The sequence below is a fragment of the Silene latifolia genome, chromosome X (assembly GCF_048544455.1).
Source record: "Silene latifolia isolate original U9 population chromosome X, ASM4854445v1, whole genome shotgun sequence".
In the NCBI taxonomy this organism is placed as follows: Eukaryota; Viridiplantae; Streptophyta; class Magnoliopsida; order Caryophyllales; family Caryophyllaceae; genus Silene; species Silene latifolia.
The window spans coordinates 151,719,578-151,739,119 of record NC_133537.1 but is presented as its reverse complement, the minus strand read 5'-3'; the positions used below and the strand labels follow the sequence as shown (position 1 = coordinate 151,739,119).

The 19,542-nt window shown below is 39.0% G+C and overlaps 1 protein-coding gene and 1 non-coding gene across 2 annotated transcripts; one reads left to right on the top strand and one right to left on the bottom strand.

Annotated features, from left to right (window-relative positions):
* Positions 1-5,320: 5,320 nt before the first annotated feature.
* LOC141625128 (small nucleolar RNA R71) lies at positions 5,321-5,427 on the bottom strand. Its single transcript, XR_012534923.1, has one exon. It is a non-coding gene; the product is annotated as a small nucleolar RNA R71 (small nucleolar RNA).
* Positions 5,428-14,203: 8,776 nt separating this feature from the next.
* On the top strand, positions 14,204-15,645 carry LOC141618579 (uncharacterized). The gene is made up of 3 exons (XM_074435678.1): positions 14,204-14,297; positions 14,584-14,779; positions 15,033-15,645. Exons 1-3 carry the CDS (start codon positions 14,204-14,206, stop codon positions 15,643-15,645), a joined length of 903 nt encoding a protein of 300 aa, XP_074291779.1.
* Positions 15,646-19,542: the final 3,897 nt, after the last annotated feature.

Sequence of the window (19,542 nt, the reverse complement as noted above, 5' to 3'; positions counted from 1 at the left end):
CAGCTTGTTGATCTTGGGACGATCCTTGGCCTTTACACTTGTAGAGAATCCGAGATTTGTCATGTCATATGCCACTAACATCATAGGGATCATCCTTTCACCCCATCCGATCGCCGTTGACGAAAGCATTTAGTAATTGTAGATGAAAGTAGCCTAGTTTAATACAACTTGGAGGTGACTTGTTCGTATCCTCTTTGACTTAGTAACTTGGAGAACTAATATCTATGGTGGAACGTGTACCCTTAAATTGCTTCCTTTTCAGATGATTTCTGCCACTTAGATGAGGAAAGTGGCTATTCTTTTATAGATGCATCGTTTGACGTGTTTTGTGTGCTTAATGTTTGGATGCATCGCCATTTTGGGAAGCCCCACCTTGCCTTGCAAGAAGGCATATTACCTCATAGATGTCTTGTTGTGAGTCGAAGTGGCGGAGTGAGACCCGCTAATTGTCTCACATAGGCTATGTTATTAGAGTAGTATAAATAAACGTCATAGTTTTAGTCACCTCTTTATGCATTAGGGTCGTTTCTTATCTTTAGCTTCCTATTATGAATATTCTATGAGGTTTTATGCCCTTGGTAGGAGAGGAGTGCTAGCCTTGCTTAAACGGAGCAAAACGGAGCCAAATTGATCGCATCTAATGACCAAGCAACAACAGGGAGACTAATACTAAAGGCCTAAGTCAATAAAACAAGTAAATGGGCAATGATGAAAGATTCCCACGACATCTAAAAGATCCTCACGAGTTAAGGGGCAGCCAAATGAAATAAGAAGCAAAACTGCCCTTCAGGACGGGCGTCCTAATAAGAAGGACATGCATCCACAAGGGAGGACAAACGTCCCTCAGTGCACGATGAACGTCCATCAGAAGAAGGTTGTGCATCCCATGCCAGGACTTGCAAGGCGTTGGACTTCATTTAAGGGGCTTAATCGTCATTTAAGCCCTTAGTTAACCTAATACTTGTACTTAGTATAAATACTCCTTTGTAATAGGAGATTAAACAAGTAGATTAGAGGAGAGATTAGATATAGATTAGACATCAATTAGGGGGCAAACCTGTGAGGAAAGAATGGAGGCCTATCCAAAAATTGGCTATCCCTCCTGCAGCTGTTGTGTCAAAGCCCCCTGCAACAACCAACGACACAGTTATTGTGGTGAACTCAGAAAGTTCTCTGGACAGAACACCTGAATCAAGTCCTAGGCATATAAGTTATGGATCAATGTCCCCTGTCAAGGTTACTAAACAGGGTAATCCTAATGTGACTAGGGTCCTGCATACCTCCCCATCCTACATGGAAGTTCTGAGTGGTTCAAAATCTCCCAAGGCAGGCATTGGCATTATGAGTGGTAGTGAAAGACCATCAACAAAGTCATGATGCAAATAGGGTTTTGGAATGTGAGAGGGATGAACAGGGAGGAGAAACAGAAAGTGGTAAATAGTTTTTTGCATAACAATAATGTGGGCCTCTATAGCTTACTAGAAACCAAAATAAAGTCGAGTAGTTTGAATAAAGCCTTGAGTTCTATTTTCAAGGATTGGTGTGTTTCAACCAATAATGCACATCATCAAGGGGGGAGAGTGTGGGTGCTCTGGAAACCACATCTTTTTTATGTCAATTTTTTAGAATATGATGCGCAATATATTCACATGCAAGTATATGACAAGAATTCTCAGATGCAATTTTTTTATACAGTTGTCTATGCTTTCAATGCTATGGCGCACAGAGAATCATTATGGATCAATCTGAAAAGAATACATACTCAGCAACAAGGTCCATGGGCCATAGGAGGAGATTTTAACTGTCTTGCAGTCTAATGAGAGACTAGGGGCAATTTCAATCCGGCAGAAGCAGAACCTTTTCTACAATGTTTGGATGATTGCAATGTGATGGATATACAAGCTTCAGGTGCGTTTTATACGTGGACAATAAACAACCTCCTGAGACTAGGGTGTATAGCAGGTTAGATAGATTTCTTGTTAATCATGAATGGGTGACACAGTGGCCTGATCATTTTGCCAATTTTTTACCTGAAGGCCATTTTGACCATACACCTTGTCTAGCGAGGTCTGCTAATACTCCTACCACAGCCAAAAAACCATTGAAATATTTTAATATGTGGAGTACAGCTCCAGGCTTCCAAGGTTTAGTGCAAAATATTTGGAGTTAGAATGTATATGGCACAAGTATGTTCACAGTTGTCAAAAAATTGAAGGCTTTAAAAATTGAGCTTAAGAAGTTGAACAAAAATAATTTCTCTGATATTGAGGACAAGGCAGACCTAGCTATGACAAAGTTGGTCCACATTCAGAGATTGCTTACCCAAAACCCAGGTGATAAAGACTTAATAAAGCAGAAGATTGAAATCAGTCAACAAGCCAGGGAGCTTCAAGAGTCTAAGCTGGCCTTTCTCAAACAAAAAGGAAAAGCTCACTGGTTAGCTGAAGGGGCCATGAACTCAACATATTTTCATGGCATTATCAAGGCAAGGAGGAATAAAAATTTCAACCATCACATTACAGATCATGAAAATAAGCTTCATACTGACAGAGAGGGGATAAAAGGGGGTTTTCTGAAGTAATATAAAATGTTGCTAGGCTCTCACAGTCCCACTGACAGGGTGAATAAAACTATTGTTAGGAAGGGGGAGGTCTATAGTGATGTTCATATTCAATGTCTCTTGTCTCTTGTCACTTCAGAAAAAATCAAAGCTGTAATGGTCAATATACCCAATGATAAGGCTCCTGGTCCAGACGGCTATTCAAGCAAATTCTTCAAAGATACTTGGGGGATCACAGGGGAAGGGATAACCCAAGCTGTGATGGATTTTTTGTCATTCAGGATGCATGCTTGATGTGACCATAATTAGCGCATATTTAGTCCCCAAATTAGCCTTGTTCCCATGCTTTTTATTGCATATTTGGGTCATTTATTGTCTTTAGTTCTTTGTTTTGCATATTCTTTGAGGTTTTGTGTCCTTGGTTGGAAAGGAGTGCAAACCTGGCATTTTCATGGCAAAATGAGACTAAATTGATTGAATTCAATGACCAAGCATCAAGGAGAGACAAGATTAGAAGGCCTTTGTACATATTATAGTAGATGAGCAATGTTGAGGAAAGATCCTTGCATCCCCAAGGAAATCCCCAAGGATTTTATGAAGAAAAGGGAAGAAATGAAGAAGAAACAAGACTGAGGAGCAATCCGTGCGGATTGCCCTGAATCCGCCCGTCCCCCAAAGACAAATCCGTGCGTCTTCCTTCAAAGACGCCGGCAAAGCAGCGGCTACCGAGAAGACGTGCGTCTTCCTCCAAAGACGCCTTGGACAGAGACCGTTGAATCCATTTGTCCCGTGCCTAAGACGCACGGATTCCATCCAAAGAAAAATCCGTTTCTTCAAGCTTCAAAGAAAGAAGCCCTTCCTTTGAAAAATACCGGCGTCTCCCTGCTCAAATCTCAAAAGTGTAATTACTAGTTTAGCCCTTAGTTAACCCTAATGCATCCACCTAATTTCAACTATAAATACCCCATTAGTCTAATTAGAAGAGCATGTTCTTCTTATCAATTCTTAGAGTAGTTAATATCAATCAAATCTCCCTTTAGTTTTGTAATCAACAATTAATCAAGTTTTAATACAAGTTTTATTTCCTTAATCTCTCTTTTGTTCATCCTTTATTTTGGGTAATTGAAGATTATTTGGGTTATTATTGGGAGATTGACAACCTCTCAATCAAGCATCAAGTACTTCTTTTATTCTTTGCTTTATTATTGGAATCATTAGTAGGTATAATTCTCTTAATCCCTTTTTAATTATTGTTAATTACTTTCATTTGTTCGTCATGTTTCATTTTGTTGGTATGATTGACAACCTTGCTAGCATGATCAACATGATAGTGAGTGAGTAGCGACCTAAATAGGGTTAATGGGTAATTATGGGAAACCAACATGGGGAATGATTCATGCTTAAATTAATATGCTTTCATGGTTTATTTGCTTGCTTGTTTTGATCTCAACTCATGCACATGTTATGTTTGATGAAATGCGAGCCTATGAATCCTTGCATTTTTTACCCATCACCTATCTTTTCAATGAGACTTGTAAGACATAAACCAACTCGAGTCTCATTAGACCATGCATGTTGTTGAGTAGGGAAGATTAAGTCGACTTGTAGGTGTTGTACAATCTAATCGATTCGGCTCCGGGACCCAAACTTTCCTAGGATTGTAAGATATAACCCAACTCAATCCATCACAACAATAATTGCTTGCTTATAATTTGAGAACATGTTTGTATGATCAATTCCCATGAATCCCCTATGACCCCATGATACCCTAGTACTTTTTATGAATTGTTTACAACCCTTTCAATTCATCTTGCTTATTTACTTTCATTGCTATTTAGTTTAGTGACCTTCTACATCAACCCAAATTGTGACATCCCTAAGACACCACTAGTTTCAATAGAAATCTCATCTCAATTCCCGTCCCTTGGGATCCGACATTTACTTGCCTCTTTACTAATTGTAGAGTTGTTTGTGAAGCTATAAATTGTGTTTTGGTCTAGGTGCTCCTAACGACAAGTTACCGAAAAGATTTAGTCCCGACCAAAAAATGGCGCCGTTGCCGGGGACGGTGTTAACTTGATTTAGATTTTCTTATATTGTTATTAGTTGTGTCTTTCTTTGCCTTGGGGAAGTAAAACTCCTCAAGGTTTGTTCTAATTGTTTTCGAGTTGTTTGATATTTTGCATGTCTAGAAGGTCACAAGGTGATTTGTTACCTTTTGATCGTGAAATTGAAAGAACTTTGACAACCAATAGAAGACTTGCTAGGAGAAATTTGAGAGGTATTAGTGAGGTTGTGGATATTCAACCAACTATTGAGTTCATCAACCCTTTTGCAAGAGAAGGTGAGGAGAACCCAACAGAAAATACCACACAAAATCAACCTACAATGCCTAAGTTTTCATCACATTCCGTACCCACCGAGGAGAACCTACCAAATGGTACTCCCACACCACAACATTTGACCGGAAATTTTATTGCCAAATCCGCCTTTATCCAATTAGTCGAAAGGAGCCAATTTGGGGGGATACCTAGTGAAGACCCTCATTCTCATATGAAGACCTTTTGTGACTATTGTGATGCGATCTCTCAAACCGGTGTAACTCAAGACCAAATTCGATGGGTCTTATTTCCTTTTTCTCTAATTGGCACCGCGAAACAATGGTTGAAGGGCCTTGATAAGGCCACTCTCGGAATTGATTCTTGGAAGAAGTTGGCTCTAGCTTTCTACAAAAAATTCTACCCACCGGAAAAGACTAACATGCTAAGAGCTCAAATTACGGGTTTTAAGCAAAGGGATGAAGAATCTTTGTATGAAGCTTGGGAGCGGTTCAAGGGAATTTGTCGCTCATGTCCTCATCATGGACTTAGCGAGTGGTTCTTGGTACAACAATTTTGGAACGGTCTATATGAAGATTCAAGGAACATTCTCAACATGGGATCGAATGGAATGTTCACCGAAGTTGATGACAATCAAACTTGGAACAAAATTGAGGAGATGGCGGTCCATAACTCACAATATAGTAGACCTCGCAAGGCTACTAGAGGAGGAAAGCATGAAGTGGACTCCGTTACTCAATTGGGTGCTCAACTTAGTGCTCACATCGACACAATCAATTTAAAGTTTGAAAAAGCTATGGCTAGACTTGAAGAAGCCTCAAAATCACCAAGGCATCATGTTAATGCCATGACGGCATCCTCATCAATCCCAAGTGGGATATGTGAGAATTATGGAACTTTGGGACATGACCAAAGTGAATATAGGGGAACAAATGAACAAGTGAATGCTTTCCAAGCATACAAGAGTGGTACCCCTTATTCCAACTATTACAATGAAAACACCAAATTCCATCCAAATCTCTCATATAAAAGCCAAAATGTTCAAAACCCTCAAACAACATACACCCCACCTCCCATGAGAAACCAAAATCAAAGACCCTTTTACAACCAAAACCAAGGTTACCAAAATCAAAATCCATACAATCAACAAAATGACCAAGGTTTTAATGTTCAAAAAGCGGTCCTCCAAATGCATAAGAATCAACAAGAATTTTTCACTCAAATGCAAAAAGATTGTCAAGCAAAGGAAACCACAATCAACAACATTCTAGCTCACACCAAGATGTTGGAAACCCAATTGACTCAACTAGCATCTTCAAGCTCACAAAGACAAAAGGGGCAATTACCACCTCAAAGTAATCCCCCAAGACATGAAACGGTTAGTGCCATTCACTTGAGAAGTGGTACACGGTATGAAGCACCGAAGAAACAAGTTGAGGATGAAGTTGTGGAAGCTAGTGATAAGGAAGAAGTTGTGCAAAACTCCAAAGATGGAGAATCATCAAGAGAAGAAATTTCAAAGAAAAATGAATACAAGGTCAAGGAGAAGGAGCCCATTGTGATTAGACTTCCTTTTTCAAGTCGTCAAGCCAAGCCCAAATTTGATGACCAACTTGGAAAGTTTATGGAAATTGTGAAGAATTTGGAAGTATCAATTCCTTTCACGGAATTAATCAATCACGTGTCGGCCTATGCGAAATACATGAAAGACATCCTCACAAGGAAGAAGTCGATCCGGAAGCTTGAGACTATCGCCTTCACTAAGTGAGTAGTGCAGTACTTCAAGGGAGTTCACCTCCAAAACTCAAGGATCCGGGAAGCTTCTCAATACCGTGTACCATTGGCGACACCACAATCAACAAAGCCTTATGTGATCTAGGGGCTAGTGTGAGTGTTATGCCGTACTCGGTGAGTAAAAAGGTTGGGGATGGGAGAGCTTAAATGCACCAATATCACACTCCAAATGGCCGATAGATCGACGAAGACACCATTAGGGATATGGGAAGATGTTCCCGTACGAATTGGGAAGTTTTTTATCCCGGTGGACTGTGTCATTGTTGATATGGAGGAAGATTCCTACATTCCAATCATTCTAGGAAGACCTTTCTTACACACCGCGGGTGCGGTGATTGATGTGAAACATGGTGAGCTCACTCTAGAAGTTGGGGATGAGAGCATAACTTTCAACCTTGACAAGACTATGAGAGCTCCCCGTTTACATGAATCGTGTTTTATGATCGATTATTATAGTCGGAAGGATGAAAGGAAGAAGTCGGAACTCCAATGGAAGAAGAAAATTGAAGATACTCCATTCAAAGAGCAAGTGAATTGTGACAAAGAGAGCTTGCAAAGCTCACCAAAGTCAAGCAATGAAGAAGATAGCCTTATTGGCCAAGAAAAGGAAATGGGAGAGTTGTCTCCTTCAAATCAAGAGATTTTCAATGATCAACTTAATGAAGTTTGTGTTCTTTGGGACGACGAATTAGAAGGGATTTTTAATCCCTACATTGGTAGTGCCATCAATCAAGACCGACAACAAGGGCCAAGGTCTATTGAAGACCTCTATCATGACAATGAACAAGCTTTTGATTACTTTTTCAAGGTGTTGAGCAACGTCAACAACACTTTGAACATGCCCCCTTGACAGCTCATCGAGAATGAGAGTTTGGTGGAGTCCTCCCTAAACCACCATTTGTAAATATTTCTAACTCCTTAATTTGCATTTCAATTGTTATATTGCATTTTTTGTCATTTTTGGATTTTTATACTTTGATCAAGATAATTATCATGTTTGAGAGAAGTGAGGGAGGGACTAATAATTTCAATTGTTGTGTAGTGCTTTAGCTTAGTGTGGGGATGGCAATTGCCTAGGCTATCCATGCCTTAGTATTGCCCCCACAATGAAGAACACGAGATATGAAGAAGAGTGGAAAAATGACAAGGGATATGCAAAGTGCACGGATGGAACTGAATCTGGGTAAAAAGGGGTCGAATCCGAGCGGGTTCAGGAGAATCCGCCCGTCTTCAGGCAATCCAGGCATATTGGGCAGAACACGCCCGTCCATCATGAGCTGAATTTTCGAAATTTCTGACTGTCAACGAATCCGGGCGTCCTGCTTTGAAATCCGCTCGTCTTCAAAAAGACGCCCGTCCTGAAGGGAAAGACACCCGTCTTTTAAGCTGAGAAAACAAGAAAAATCCCTGTAAAGGAATCCGCCCGTCTTCCCTGGAAGACGCCTGTCCCGCATTTTCAAATCCGCCCGTCTTTGTTCAAATCCGCCCGTCTTTAGGCGAGAATTTCCCAACCCAGAACAGGCCGAATCCGGGCGTCCCGAGCAAAAACCGCCCGTCTTGCCCCTGCATTTCAAAATTTTCGGGTTTTATAAACCCCCTCCTACATTTATTCCTTCATTCCTTCATTCATAACACTACTTATAAACCTCATAACTCCAAAACCCTCATCCTCTCCATCACAAAAACAAGATTCCTCAATAACATTCACCAAAATCAAATCAAAACATCCTTTTAAGAAAAAATAAATCACTTCTCTTTCAACAAAAATCAAAACCAAGCACAAAATCTTCAACCTTTGAGTCGATTTTTGAATTCATAAAGGCAAAGCCTTTCATCTTTAAATCGATTTGGGTGCACTAGAAATTGAAGATTTTTCACTCTTTTCTTGGTTTATTCATCAATGGCAAGGACTAAGGGAGCAACAAAAGCAACAAAGGCAAAGGCACCAAAGGCAAAGGCACTTTCATCAAGACAAAAGAGTCTTCAAGCAAAGAAAGCATTGGCTATGGTGGTAGCTAACCCAAACTTGGAAGTGCAACAAGAACAACCTCCCATGGAAGCAACAACATCTACTACTCCGGAAATTGCTCAACTTTCGAATTATCCGGAGGTAATTTTCATTTCCAAATCCCATAGGGACACTTTTGCCAAGTTTGCCAGAAAATCATTTCTATCCACCAAGTTTATTTGTGAAGATACCTTAGATAAGTTGGGTGTCCTTGAGCAAACTAGAGCCTTCTTTAGAGCCATGGGGTTGGAGAAATTGTTTGAATCAAAAGAATTGACATACCCCTCCCTTACCTTAGAATTTTTGAGTTCTTTGAAAGTTAACAAGGTTGAGACTATGGAGACCATGGAGTTTCGTCTAGCTAATGTTAGTAGGCGCATCTCCTTTGAGGAAATGGGTAAAGCTTTGGGTCTTGGTAATTCACCAAGTTATTTTAAGAATGTTGGCAAGTATGACCCCGACCCTCTTTGGGAGGCGATTTCCGGAAGGAAATTTGAGGACTTTCATGCTAGTCGCACTCTACTAGTCCACCATCCGGGCATTAGAGTGTGGCACAAGGTCATAGGGAACACCATCATTGCAAGAAAAGACACCAACCATTTCACCAAACTCGATTTTGTTCTTCTTGAGTCGGCTTTGAACATTGGAAGGGAATTCACCAAGCCTTTCAACTCTCTAAGGCTTTTGGTGGATAGATGGCTAAATATTGATTGTGGGAAGAAAGGCACTACCGTTATTGTGAATGGAGGCCTAGTCACTATTCTAGCTAAATACTTTGATCCAAACTTCAACAAGGATAGCAAGTATGAGGCGAAAGAGGGTGGTCATCTCATTGATATTAATACTATGATATACAAGTACAAGTGGGTTACCCATAACCCTCTTGACACCAAGTATGGATGGCTCACTAATGAGGCTAGATCTTTCACTTTGCCTTCAAAGATTTGTCGATTGAGTGTCCACCGGACCAACTATCTACTTCCCCTATCAAAAGAGGCCGAGTACATTATCCGACAACAAAAGGGTGAAATTGAAATGCCCTCCTCTTCCATTGTCACACCACCCTATCCTTTCGAGTACCAAGAGTTCAAGCCCGAAGGTGTTGAAGCAAGAAATGATTACTTGACTCTTCTCATGCAAGAGATGCACAAGCAAGCCTTCGAGGATAGAAAAATGCTTACTTAGCCCAATATCCACCCCTCCTTCACTTAGCTAGGCAAGGACTACTTGACCCTTCATGTCCTTTGCCTAGTTGGGCGGATAGGGAAGTCTTCTTTCCGAGTGCATCTAGGGTTGTTCCGGGTGATAATGAGGTTGTCGGTAATGAAGAGGTTGATGATAACATTGATGAAGAAGCTAGTGAAGAAGGAGAAGAGGATGATGAGCAAGGTGAGCAAGAAAGTGAAGAAGAAAGTGGTGATGAATCCACTTCTACTAAGGAAGATGAAGGAAGATGATGATAGTGATGATATGATGGAAGATTAGCAAGCTTTAGAGGCTCCTACCCTCTTGAGGTTTGTCTATCTCTGTCTTTGTTTTATTTATTTATCTTGATCATTGTTAGAGTAGTCGTAGCACCATAGAGGACTAACACCTCGACCCCATTGAGGTGTTCTCATTTTATTGTTCCCACCTTTTGAAAATCCAAAATGACAAAATTAGTTTCATGCATTGCATAGAGTGTGCATGAACTACACCCAACCTTAGGACATTAGCAATAATGTCTAAATCGGTTTGGGGAAGTACATGCATACACAACGGGAGGTAATCTAAATTATCCTCTCCGTCATAAACAAAAACCATGCATCATGTAGTATAGATTAGTGTAGCTTGCATTTAGTATAGAATTCATGCATCATGTTTGCGTAATTTCCCATCATTTTGGCCATTGAGGACAATGCCCATATTAGTGTGGTGATGGGGAATTCTAACTTAACTTTTATTCAAAAATCCAAAAAAATTGAAAAATTTCGAAAAACCATAAAAATTTGAAAATTGAAAAACCCAAAAACAAGTTCATTTCCTTTGTAGTGTAGTCTTGTATATATTGTTTGTATATATTATGTTTGTCTATCCTTGTTCACATTGATTGACTACGCCACATCCGAGGCATGAGGATCATGAAGACTGCATGGTATGATCTTTCCAATCTCCTTTTTCCTCTTTATGTTAATGACTATGTGGCTTTATTTTGATTGATGCGGTATAACAATGTGAACTTAGGACTTGCATTTAGTTTATATGTCATATTAGTTGGTAGAATCACTTGCATTAGGATGTATATATTAGTTGCATCATGGCATATAGTTGCATTTAGATAAAATATTTTGAAAAGTACCTAATTGAGAACATTGACAAGAGCAACTAAGCCATTACAAATACTTTTTCAACTTAAGACTTTGCCTACTAGAATGGTTGTAAAACACCCTAGGTTGTGTCATACTAGTATCTTTTGACCCATGACCCAAAGTCTAGTCAAGGGTTTGCATGTGAGTCACCTATTCCAACCCCGTGATGCGATGTGGACTTGGTTAACTTGTCTAGGTGACCTTGATTGACCTTGTGGTAAGGCAACCCAAAAATATTTTCTATCAATAAGTTTGAAGTGCTCATTTCAAAAATTTTGTTATGTGGAAGTAATTTATTGCCAAGGAAACCTCAAATGTTATGAAATGTTGAATTATTAAGAATTTTAGTTGTTTTGATGGAGGTGTACCACTTCGATGTGCTTTGGAGAGGGATCCATTGAATTGGGCCCCCACACGGTTGTGAATTCGACCGCCCAGAGACAGAGTGACTATCACCCCGAAAAGCTATTGTCTAGAGGTTAACCGGTTGCCTAATAAGCGATTGGCGAAAGCAAAGGACACTAGCCCGGAAGAGACAAACCCCATCTCTAATTTTTGAAATGTGAAAGTTGAATGAGGTCAAATTTTGAATACTAGTCATATCCACCCTTTGTTTATAAAGATTTGAGCATTTCATTCCCAAAAAGCCTTTTTGTCAAGCCACTTTGTCGAGCTTGGGACGATCCATGACCTTTACTTTTGTAGAGAATTCGAGACTTATCATGTCATATGCTACTAGCATCATAGGGATCATCATTCCATAACCATCCGATCGCTCTTGACGAAAGCATTTGGAAATTGAGGACGAAAGTAGTCTAGTTTAACACCATTTGGAGGTGATTTAGTGCCATCCTCTTAGCCTTAGTAATTTGTTGAACTACTATTTGTGACGGATTATATGCTCTTAAATTTGTTCTCTTTTAGTTGCCTCCGCCACTTGATGAGGAAGTGGCTATTTCTTTTGTAGATGCATCCATTATTTGATTTTGTGTGCTTAATGTTTGGATGTGTCGCCATTTTGGCAAGACCCACCTTGCCTTGCAAGAAGGCATCCTACCTCATAGTTGTCTTGTTGTGAGTTGAAGGGGCGGAGTGAGACCCGCTAATTGTCTCATATCGGCTATGTTATTAGGTTAGTTTAAATAATGGTCCTAGTATTTGTCACCTCTTTACTCGGGACGAACAAAGGTTCGGTTTGGGGATATTTTATGTGACCACAATTAGCGCATATTTAGTCCCCAAATTAGCCTTGTTCCCATGTTTTTTAGTGCATATTTGGGTCATTTATTGTCTTTAGTTCTTTGTTTTGCATATTCTTTGAGGTTTTGTGTCCTTGGTAGGAAAGGAGTGCAAACCTTGCATTTTGTTGGCAAAATGAGACTAAATTGATTGAATTCAATGACCAAGCTTCAAGGAGAGACAAGATTAGAAGGCCTTTCTACATATTATAGTAGATGAGCAATGTTGAGGAAAGATCCTTGCATCCCCAAGGAAATCCCCAAGGATTTTATGAAGAAAAGGGAAGAAAAGAAGAAGAAACAAGACTGAGGAGCAATCCGTGCGGATTGCCCTGAATCCACCCGTCCCCAGCACGACAATCCGTGCGTCTTCCTTCAAAGAAGCCCGGGCAGCAGCTACCAAAAGTCGTGCGTCTTCCCCCAAAGACGCCCGGGCAGAGACCGTTGAATCCGGCCGTCCCGTGCCTAAGACGCACGGATTCCAGTCCAGCAAAAATCCGTTTCTTCAAGCTTCAAAGAAAGAAGCCCTTCCTTCGAAAAATACCGGCGTCTCCCTGCTCAAATCTCAAAAGTGTAATTACTAGTTTAGCCCTTAGTTAACCCTAATGCATCCACCTAATTTCCACTATAAATACCCCATTAGTCTAATTAGAAGAGCATGTTCTTCTTATCAATTCTTAGAGTAGTTAATATCAATCAAATCTCCCTTTAGTTTTGTAATGAACAATTAATCAAGTTTTAATACAAGTTTTATTTCCTTAATCTCTCTTTTGTTCATCTTTTATTTTGGGTAATTGAAGATTATTTGGGTTATTATTGGGAGATTGAAAACCTCTCAATCAAGCATCAAGTACTTCTTTTATTCTTTGCTTTATTATTGGAATCATTAGTAGGTATAATTCTCTTAATCCCATTTTAATTATTGTTAATTACTTTTATTTGTTCATCATGTTTCATTTTGTTGGTATGATTGATAACCTTGCTAGCATGATCAACATGATAATGAGTGAGTAGTGACCTAGCTAGGGTTAATGGGTAATTAGGGGAAACCAACATGGGGAATGATTCATGCTTAAATTAATATGCTTTCATGGTTTATTTGCTTGCTTGTTTTGATCTCAACTCATGCACATGTTATGTTTGATGAAATGCGAGCCTATGAATCCTTGCATTTTTTACCCATGACCTATCTTTTCAATGAGACTTGTAAGACATAAACCAACTCGAGTCTCATTAGACCATCCATGTTGTTGAGTAGGGAAGATTAAGTCGACTTGTAGGTGTTGTACAATCTAATCGATTCGGCTCCGGGACCCAAACTTTCCTAGGAATGTAAGATATAACCCAACTCAATCCATCACAACAATAATTGCTTGCTTATAATTTGAGAACATGTTTTTATGATCAATTCCCATGAATCCTCTATGACCCCATGATACCCTAGTGCTTTTTATCAATTGTTTACAACCCTTTCAAGTCATCTTGCTTATTTACTTTTATTGCTATTTAGTTTAGTGACCTTCTACATCAACCCAAATTGTAACACCCCTAAGACACCACTAGTTTCAATAGAAATCTCATCTCAATTCCCGTCCCTTGGGATCCGACCTTTACTTGCCTCTTTACTAATTGTAGAGTTGTTTGTGAAGTAATAAATTGTGTTTTGGTCTAGGTGCTCCTAACGACAAGTTACCGAAAAGATTTAGTCCCGACCAATGCTCAAACAGGTGAATACTACTATCATTACTCTGATCCCTAAAATTGATAGACATACTAGTATGCTTCAATTCAGGCCTATTGCTTGTTGCAACGTTATTTATAAGTGCATATCCAAACTACTATGCAATAGATTGGCCAATGTACTCCCTGACTTAATTTCCCCTAATCAAGGAGGATTTATTAAAGGAAGGAGTATTATGGAGAACATACTGATTTGCCAAGATATTATTAAGCTCCCTAGATGTCTGATTAAGATGGAATTACAGAAAGCATATGCCACTGTTGAATGGGGTTTTTTTGCATCAAATGCTTAAAGCTCTAAGGTTCCCTTCTCAATTTAGACATTGGGTGATGCAATGTGTGACCACAACAACTTACTCTCTCAATCTTAATGGAGATATTTTTGGAATTTTTCAAGGTCAAAGGGGTCTGAGACAGGGGGATCCATTGTCACCATTGTTATTCACAATCTGCATGGAATATTTGTCTAGACTGATGGCTTATATAACAAACACTCATAAGTTCAAATTTCACCCTTTATGTAAGCCTCTGAAACTTACTCACATGATGTTTGCAGATGATCTTTTGCTCTTCAGTAAGGGAGACTCCTATTCCATGATGACAGTCCTAAGACCCTTTGCTACCTTTTCTAAGGCTTATGGCTTGAATTTAAGCAAAGGGAAATCGAATGCTTACTTTAATGGTGTCCCTGACAGTTTGAAGGCAGAAATTATGCAGGTTTCAGGCTTGGTGGAGGGAGCTTTACCATTTAGGTACCTTGGGTGCCAATAAAAACTACAAGAGTGACTGCGCATGATTGCAAGCCTATCATTGATAAAGTCATTAACAGAATAAGGGGTTTGGGGACTAGAAAGTTGTCATATGCAGGAAGGTTAACTCTCATATAATCCGTCCTTAAAACTCTTCAAACTATTGGGCATCAATTTTTATACTCCCTAATGGAGTCATTGCTAGAATTGAAAGTATCTGTAGGAAATTCTTATGGGATGGGGGTGTTGAATTCAGGAGATCTCCCTTAGTCTCATGGGACAAAGTTTGCAAACCAAAACAGGAAGGGGGCTTAGGGCTGATGAATGACATTATATGGAATAAAGCTGCAGTTAGAAAGCTGGTATGGTGGTTAGCTACAAAGCCTGATCACCTTTGGGTGAGATTGGTTAATCATACATATCTAAGAGGTCAGAATTGGCAGTCATATTCTCCTAATACAGCCTCAAGCTGGTGTTGGAGGAAAATATGTCAAACGAAAGAGATTTTCTCTGTAGCTTATCAGCAACAAACTTGGTCGACTCAAAATGGCCAGGAATATACTGTAGCAAAAGGATATGAATGGTTGAGGGAGAAGGGGCAAAAAGTTCAATGGTGTGGATACATTTGGAACAAATGGTCCATCCCAAAGCACAGCTTTATTTCATGGATTTATCAACATGGTAACATGAACACTAATGCCAAATTATGTAATTTAGGGATCAAAGAAGACAATACCTGCTATATCTGCGGCAGTGGAGTTGAAGACATGGATCACCTTTTCTTCGACTGCAGATACGGTAGAGAATTCATTGCCATTGTAGGGGAGTGGTTGCGCTTGGACATACCTGCTGATGGTCTCTTAGATTAGAGAGTATCCAGAGGAGGAACCAGAGATGATAAGGAGATTATTAATGTCGTGCTCAATGCCTGTATTTATAAGATTTGGCAGCAACGAAATAATTGCAGAATGAATGATTTTGTTTTACGACCGTCTGTCCTTGCAAAGCATCTCACTATGGAATTGAAGTCACGGTTTTTATCTATAAAGGACGATGGCAAACGGAGAGTTGGAGGATTGATGAGACTTTTGATGGAGTGATGATGAAGATGATGATTGCGATTTAGGGTTCTATTTTTGGGGGTTTCCTGGGTTTGTTGTCTAAACTCAATCAAGATTTATTGGTTTTCCCCTGTTTTTGTTTCTCCTTATTGAGCTCGGTTTTGGGCTGGGTCGGTGTGGGAGAATAGTGGCATGTCTTGTATGTGGGTTTCAATTATTTGCTTGCACCTTTTGATGTAAATGGTTTCGCTGCTTTATTAATATGCTTACATTTTACCGAAAAAAAAAGATTGGTATAATTTCTTTACCTTTTACTTAATTATTGCTTATTGCTTTATCGTGTTTATACTTGTTAAGATGATTGACACCATTGTTAACATGTTTTCCATGATAAAGAGTGAGTAGTTCCCTGACTAGGGTTAGTGGGGGATTAAGGGAGTTAATCATGGGGTAGATCTTTACTTAATAAGTTCATATGAATGCTTGCTTGTTTTAATTTCAACTTATGCACATGTTATGCTTGATGAAATGCTTGATTGACAACCTAGCATGATTCTCTTATCTTTTCAACAAGACTTGTAAGATATAAACCAACTCAAGGCTTGTTAGACCATGCATATAGTTAAATAGGGGGAACCAAGTTGATGTAGGTGTTGTAAAGTTGTGACCAACTCGGCTTCGAGGCCTAAGCCTCGCCAGGAATTGTAAGATATAAACTAACTCGATACCATTACAACAATAAATTTCTTTCATCTATGTAACTTATTTATGTGATGTCATCATGATTCCCATATGAACCCATGACATCCTAGTGTCTTTAATCAATTGTTTGCATCCCCATTTTCTTGCCTTGCTTTGCTTTCCATTTATTTACATTTCCTTTGTTAAGTAGTTAAGATTACATTCTCAACTTAAACCAAATTGTGACATTAAGGCATTGCTACTTGCATTTGCTAGCTTAATTCAATGCTCGTCCCTTGGGATCTGACATCTACTTACCGCTCTACTAAGAGTAGTTCGTCGAGATTATAAATATTGTTTGAGGGCGTAGACGACACGTCTCATCAAAGATCTCCAGGAAGATTAGATAGTGTAGGTCATCGTCTTATAACATTATCACTACGCCAAATCGGACCATCAATAAGGAGCGTATCACAAAGGTTTAATGCATTTAATAACGACACTTAGATTACCGTTTTCAAAATATTGGCGGAAACCTAGACAGCACTAATAAGAATAACGGTTTCCGTCGAAAACCGTTCTTATTATAATGTGACAACGGTTGTTTAACAAACCATTATTAAAAACGTTTAACGGTTTACATAAACTCGTTATATAATCACCCTTATCAACGGTTGTTAGACAACCGTTACCAGTTTAAGAAAACGGCGTTTCGAAAACCGTTACTAAATTAACACTAGCAACGGTTTTTGGTACACGTTGTTATGTTATAGCTACGAGTTTCTTGTAACCGTTATCATTTGCTATAATGATATAACGGTTCCTTTGTACCCGTTGTCATTTATCATTTACGGTTGAAAAATAACCGGTATATACTTTTTTCAATGTAAAATATTCAACCGATGCATGTATGATAAAAAATGAACCGTTGCATGCATTGTTTTGTTTGACCATTATTTATTATCCGTCCATCATTATATCCACACATGCATACATATTTTCCTATAAATATCACTTATAATGTGATCAATTAACCATATTCATCAATTCAAAGTTCAATTAATCATAGCCTATAATTTAATTAAAAATATTACACTTCGATCACCATGTCGTCGTCGTCTTCTACACCCGCCGAATCACAATCAAATACGCGCTATGTCCATCCTATTACGTGTATTATGTGACACCCCGCGATAACGCGGAAAATATAACTAATAAATTAAAGCGGAAATTTGTGATATTTTAAAAACTTTTTGGTTATTAGTTAAAGATTAACACGTGGGTGCCAAAATGAAATGAAACAAATACAATAATAGACAAAATTAGGTTATTACAACCCAAGTCTAGAAGGCGGGGAAAAGATATCCCACGAATAAACATATAAAGGGTTTCTAAACTAGAAACTAAGGTCCAAGGGTTTAGTTCTCGCTAGCCCACACGTCTTCCCCACGTAAGCATCTTCACAACTTGTCATTCATGTAAACATGAACGCCACAGTCAGTGGGGAGTAAAGTAACCATCCACAAGGTTCTCTCATCCACAATATGTCGAAACGAACATAACAAAGAACGTAAACAAACAATCATATTAGATAAGACATGAGTGCATCGAATCATAACTAAACATGGGATTATACGTGTTTAAACCAACAAGAGTAAAAGAAGTGATGGAATAAATAAGTAAGGCATAAGCAACAATAAATAAATGGAAAAGAAGGATAAGGAGACAGACACGACCACTTAGCCACGAGCACGTATTTCAAGGAGATATGACCAAAGTAACCATCCAAATAGTGCAAGACATTTATCACTCTTAGACTATAATTTCCCCGGGTAGGTCTACGATAATAATACGGTCCTAGTCTAAATCTGCAGATTCTCGGGTGTACATCCCGATTCGACGTGCGCCAGCATAGCACGCACCTAAGACTCGACTACTAAGGAAACCGAGTACCCCAATCGCCAGAACAGCACGAAAGTGGCGAAAGACTAAGATAAGACTCACTTGCCAGAACAGCACAAGTGGCCAAAAGCCGTACTTGTCAGAACAGCACAAGTAGGCCAATACCGTACTTGCCAGAACAGCACAAGTAGGTCAAACCTGTGCTTGCCAGAACATCACAAGCAGGGCAAAAATGCATGTCAAGCACATACGATGGTAATATGGCATTTCTACAAGAATACGACTCTTACAAGTAATTATTTATAATAACCTTTTCATGCTTGTAACATATAAATAAACATTTCATTTCATAATTATACATGCCGGTTAAATAGAATAAACAAGTACAACAAACAAGTACATGAGACGGGATTATTAATGTCACACTCATACTTATGGCTTGCATCTCACCATAAGTACGGATGGGTACATCGGTCCCGACGATCATATCGCAACTAGAGGGCCTATGGCTCACCCCTAGTGTCCGATAGGACCACGACTAACACCACCGAACAATACAAGACATTATCAAGGATATGACCTTTCACAAATAATTATTTAACAATAAATATCTCATACTTGTCTTATGCAGATAAATATTTCATTTTATAATTTATCATGCCGATTAAATAAAATATAATGAAGGATAATGAATAATTTACGTCATATGAAAATTACGGAATAAAATGTGACCAAGTCCAAGTGACACATTTATGAGCCAAACAAGCGACCTATCCATGTGAGGCCCAAAGAATTGGTCATGTGAAGACCAATAATTTACTCAAGTCAAATCCATAAAATTCAACACAACAAGCCCAATTCATATAATGTACTTAGCCTAACCATTAAAATATAAAGAATCCATCATACAACTTATATTGAGTCCAACAACTAAGTAGTAAAGAGCCCCACAATTATAATTCATAAAAATTTCTAAGACAATCAAACAAGAAAAGCAGGGGCATGGAATTGAGCATTCGAAATGCAACACGGAACACTTTTTGTGGCAAAGAGACTTTTCAAGAACTTACAGCTAGCTATAACAAAACTGATCCAACCAGAATAATCAAATCCACACACGAA

What these genes read in the sequence shown, in the direction of transcription:
- LOC141618579 (XM_074435678.1), top strand. Translation starts at nt 14,204, where the DNA reads ATGGAGAACATACTGATTTGCCAAGATATTATTAAGCTCCCTAGATGT. An exon ending in ATATGCCACTGTTGAATGGG is followed by an intron (nt 14,298 to 14,583) that starts GTTTTTTTGCAT and finishes TGATGTTTGCAG; the next exon opens with ATGATCTTTTGCTCTTCAGT. An exon ending in GAGGGAGCTTTACCATTTAG is followed by an intron (nt 14,780 to 15,032) that starts GTACCTTGGGTG and finishes TGTTGAATTCAG; the next exon opens with GAGATCTCCCTTAGTCTCAT.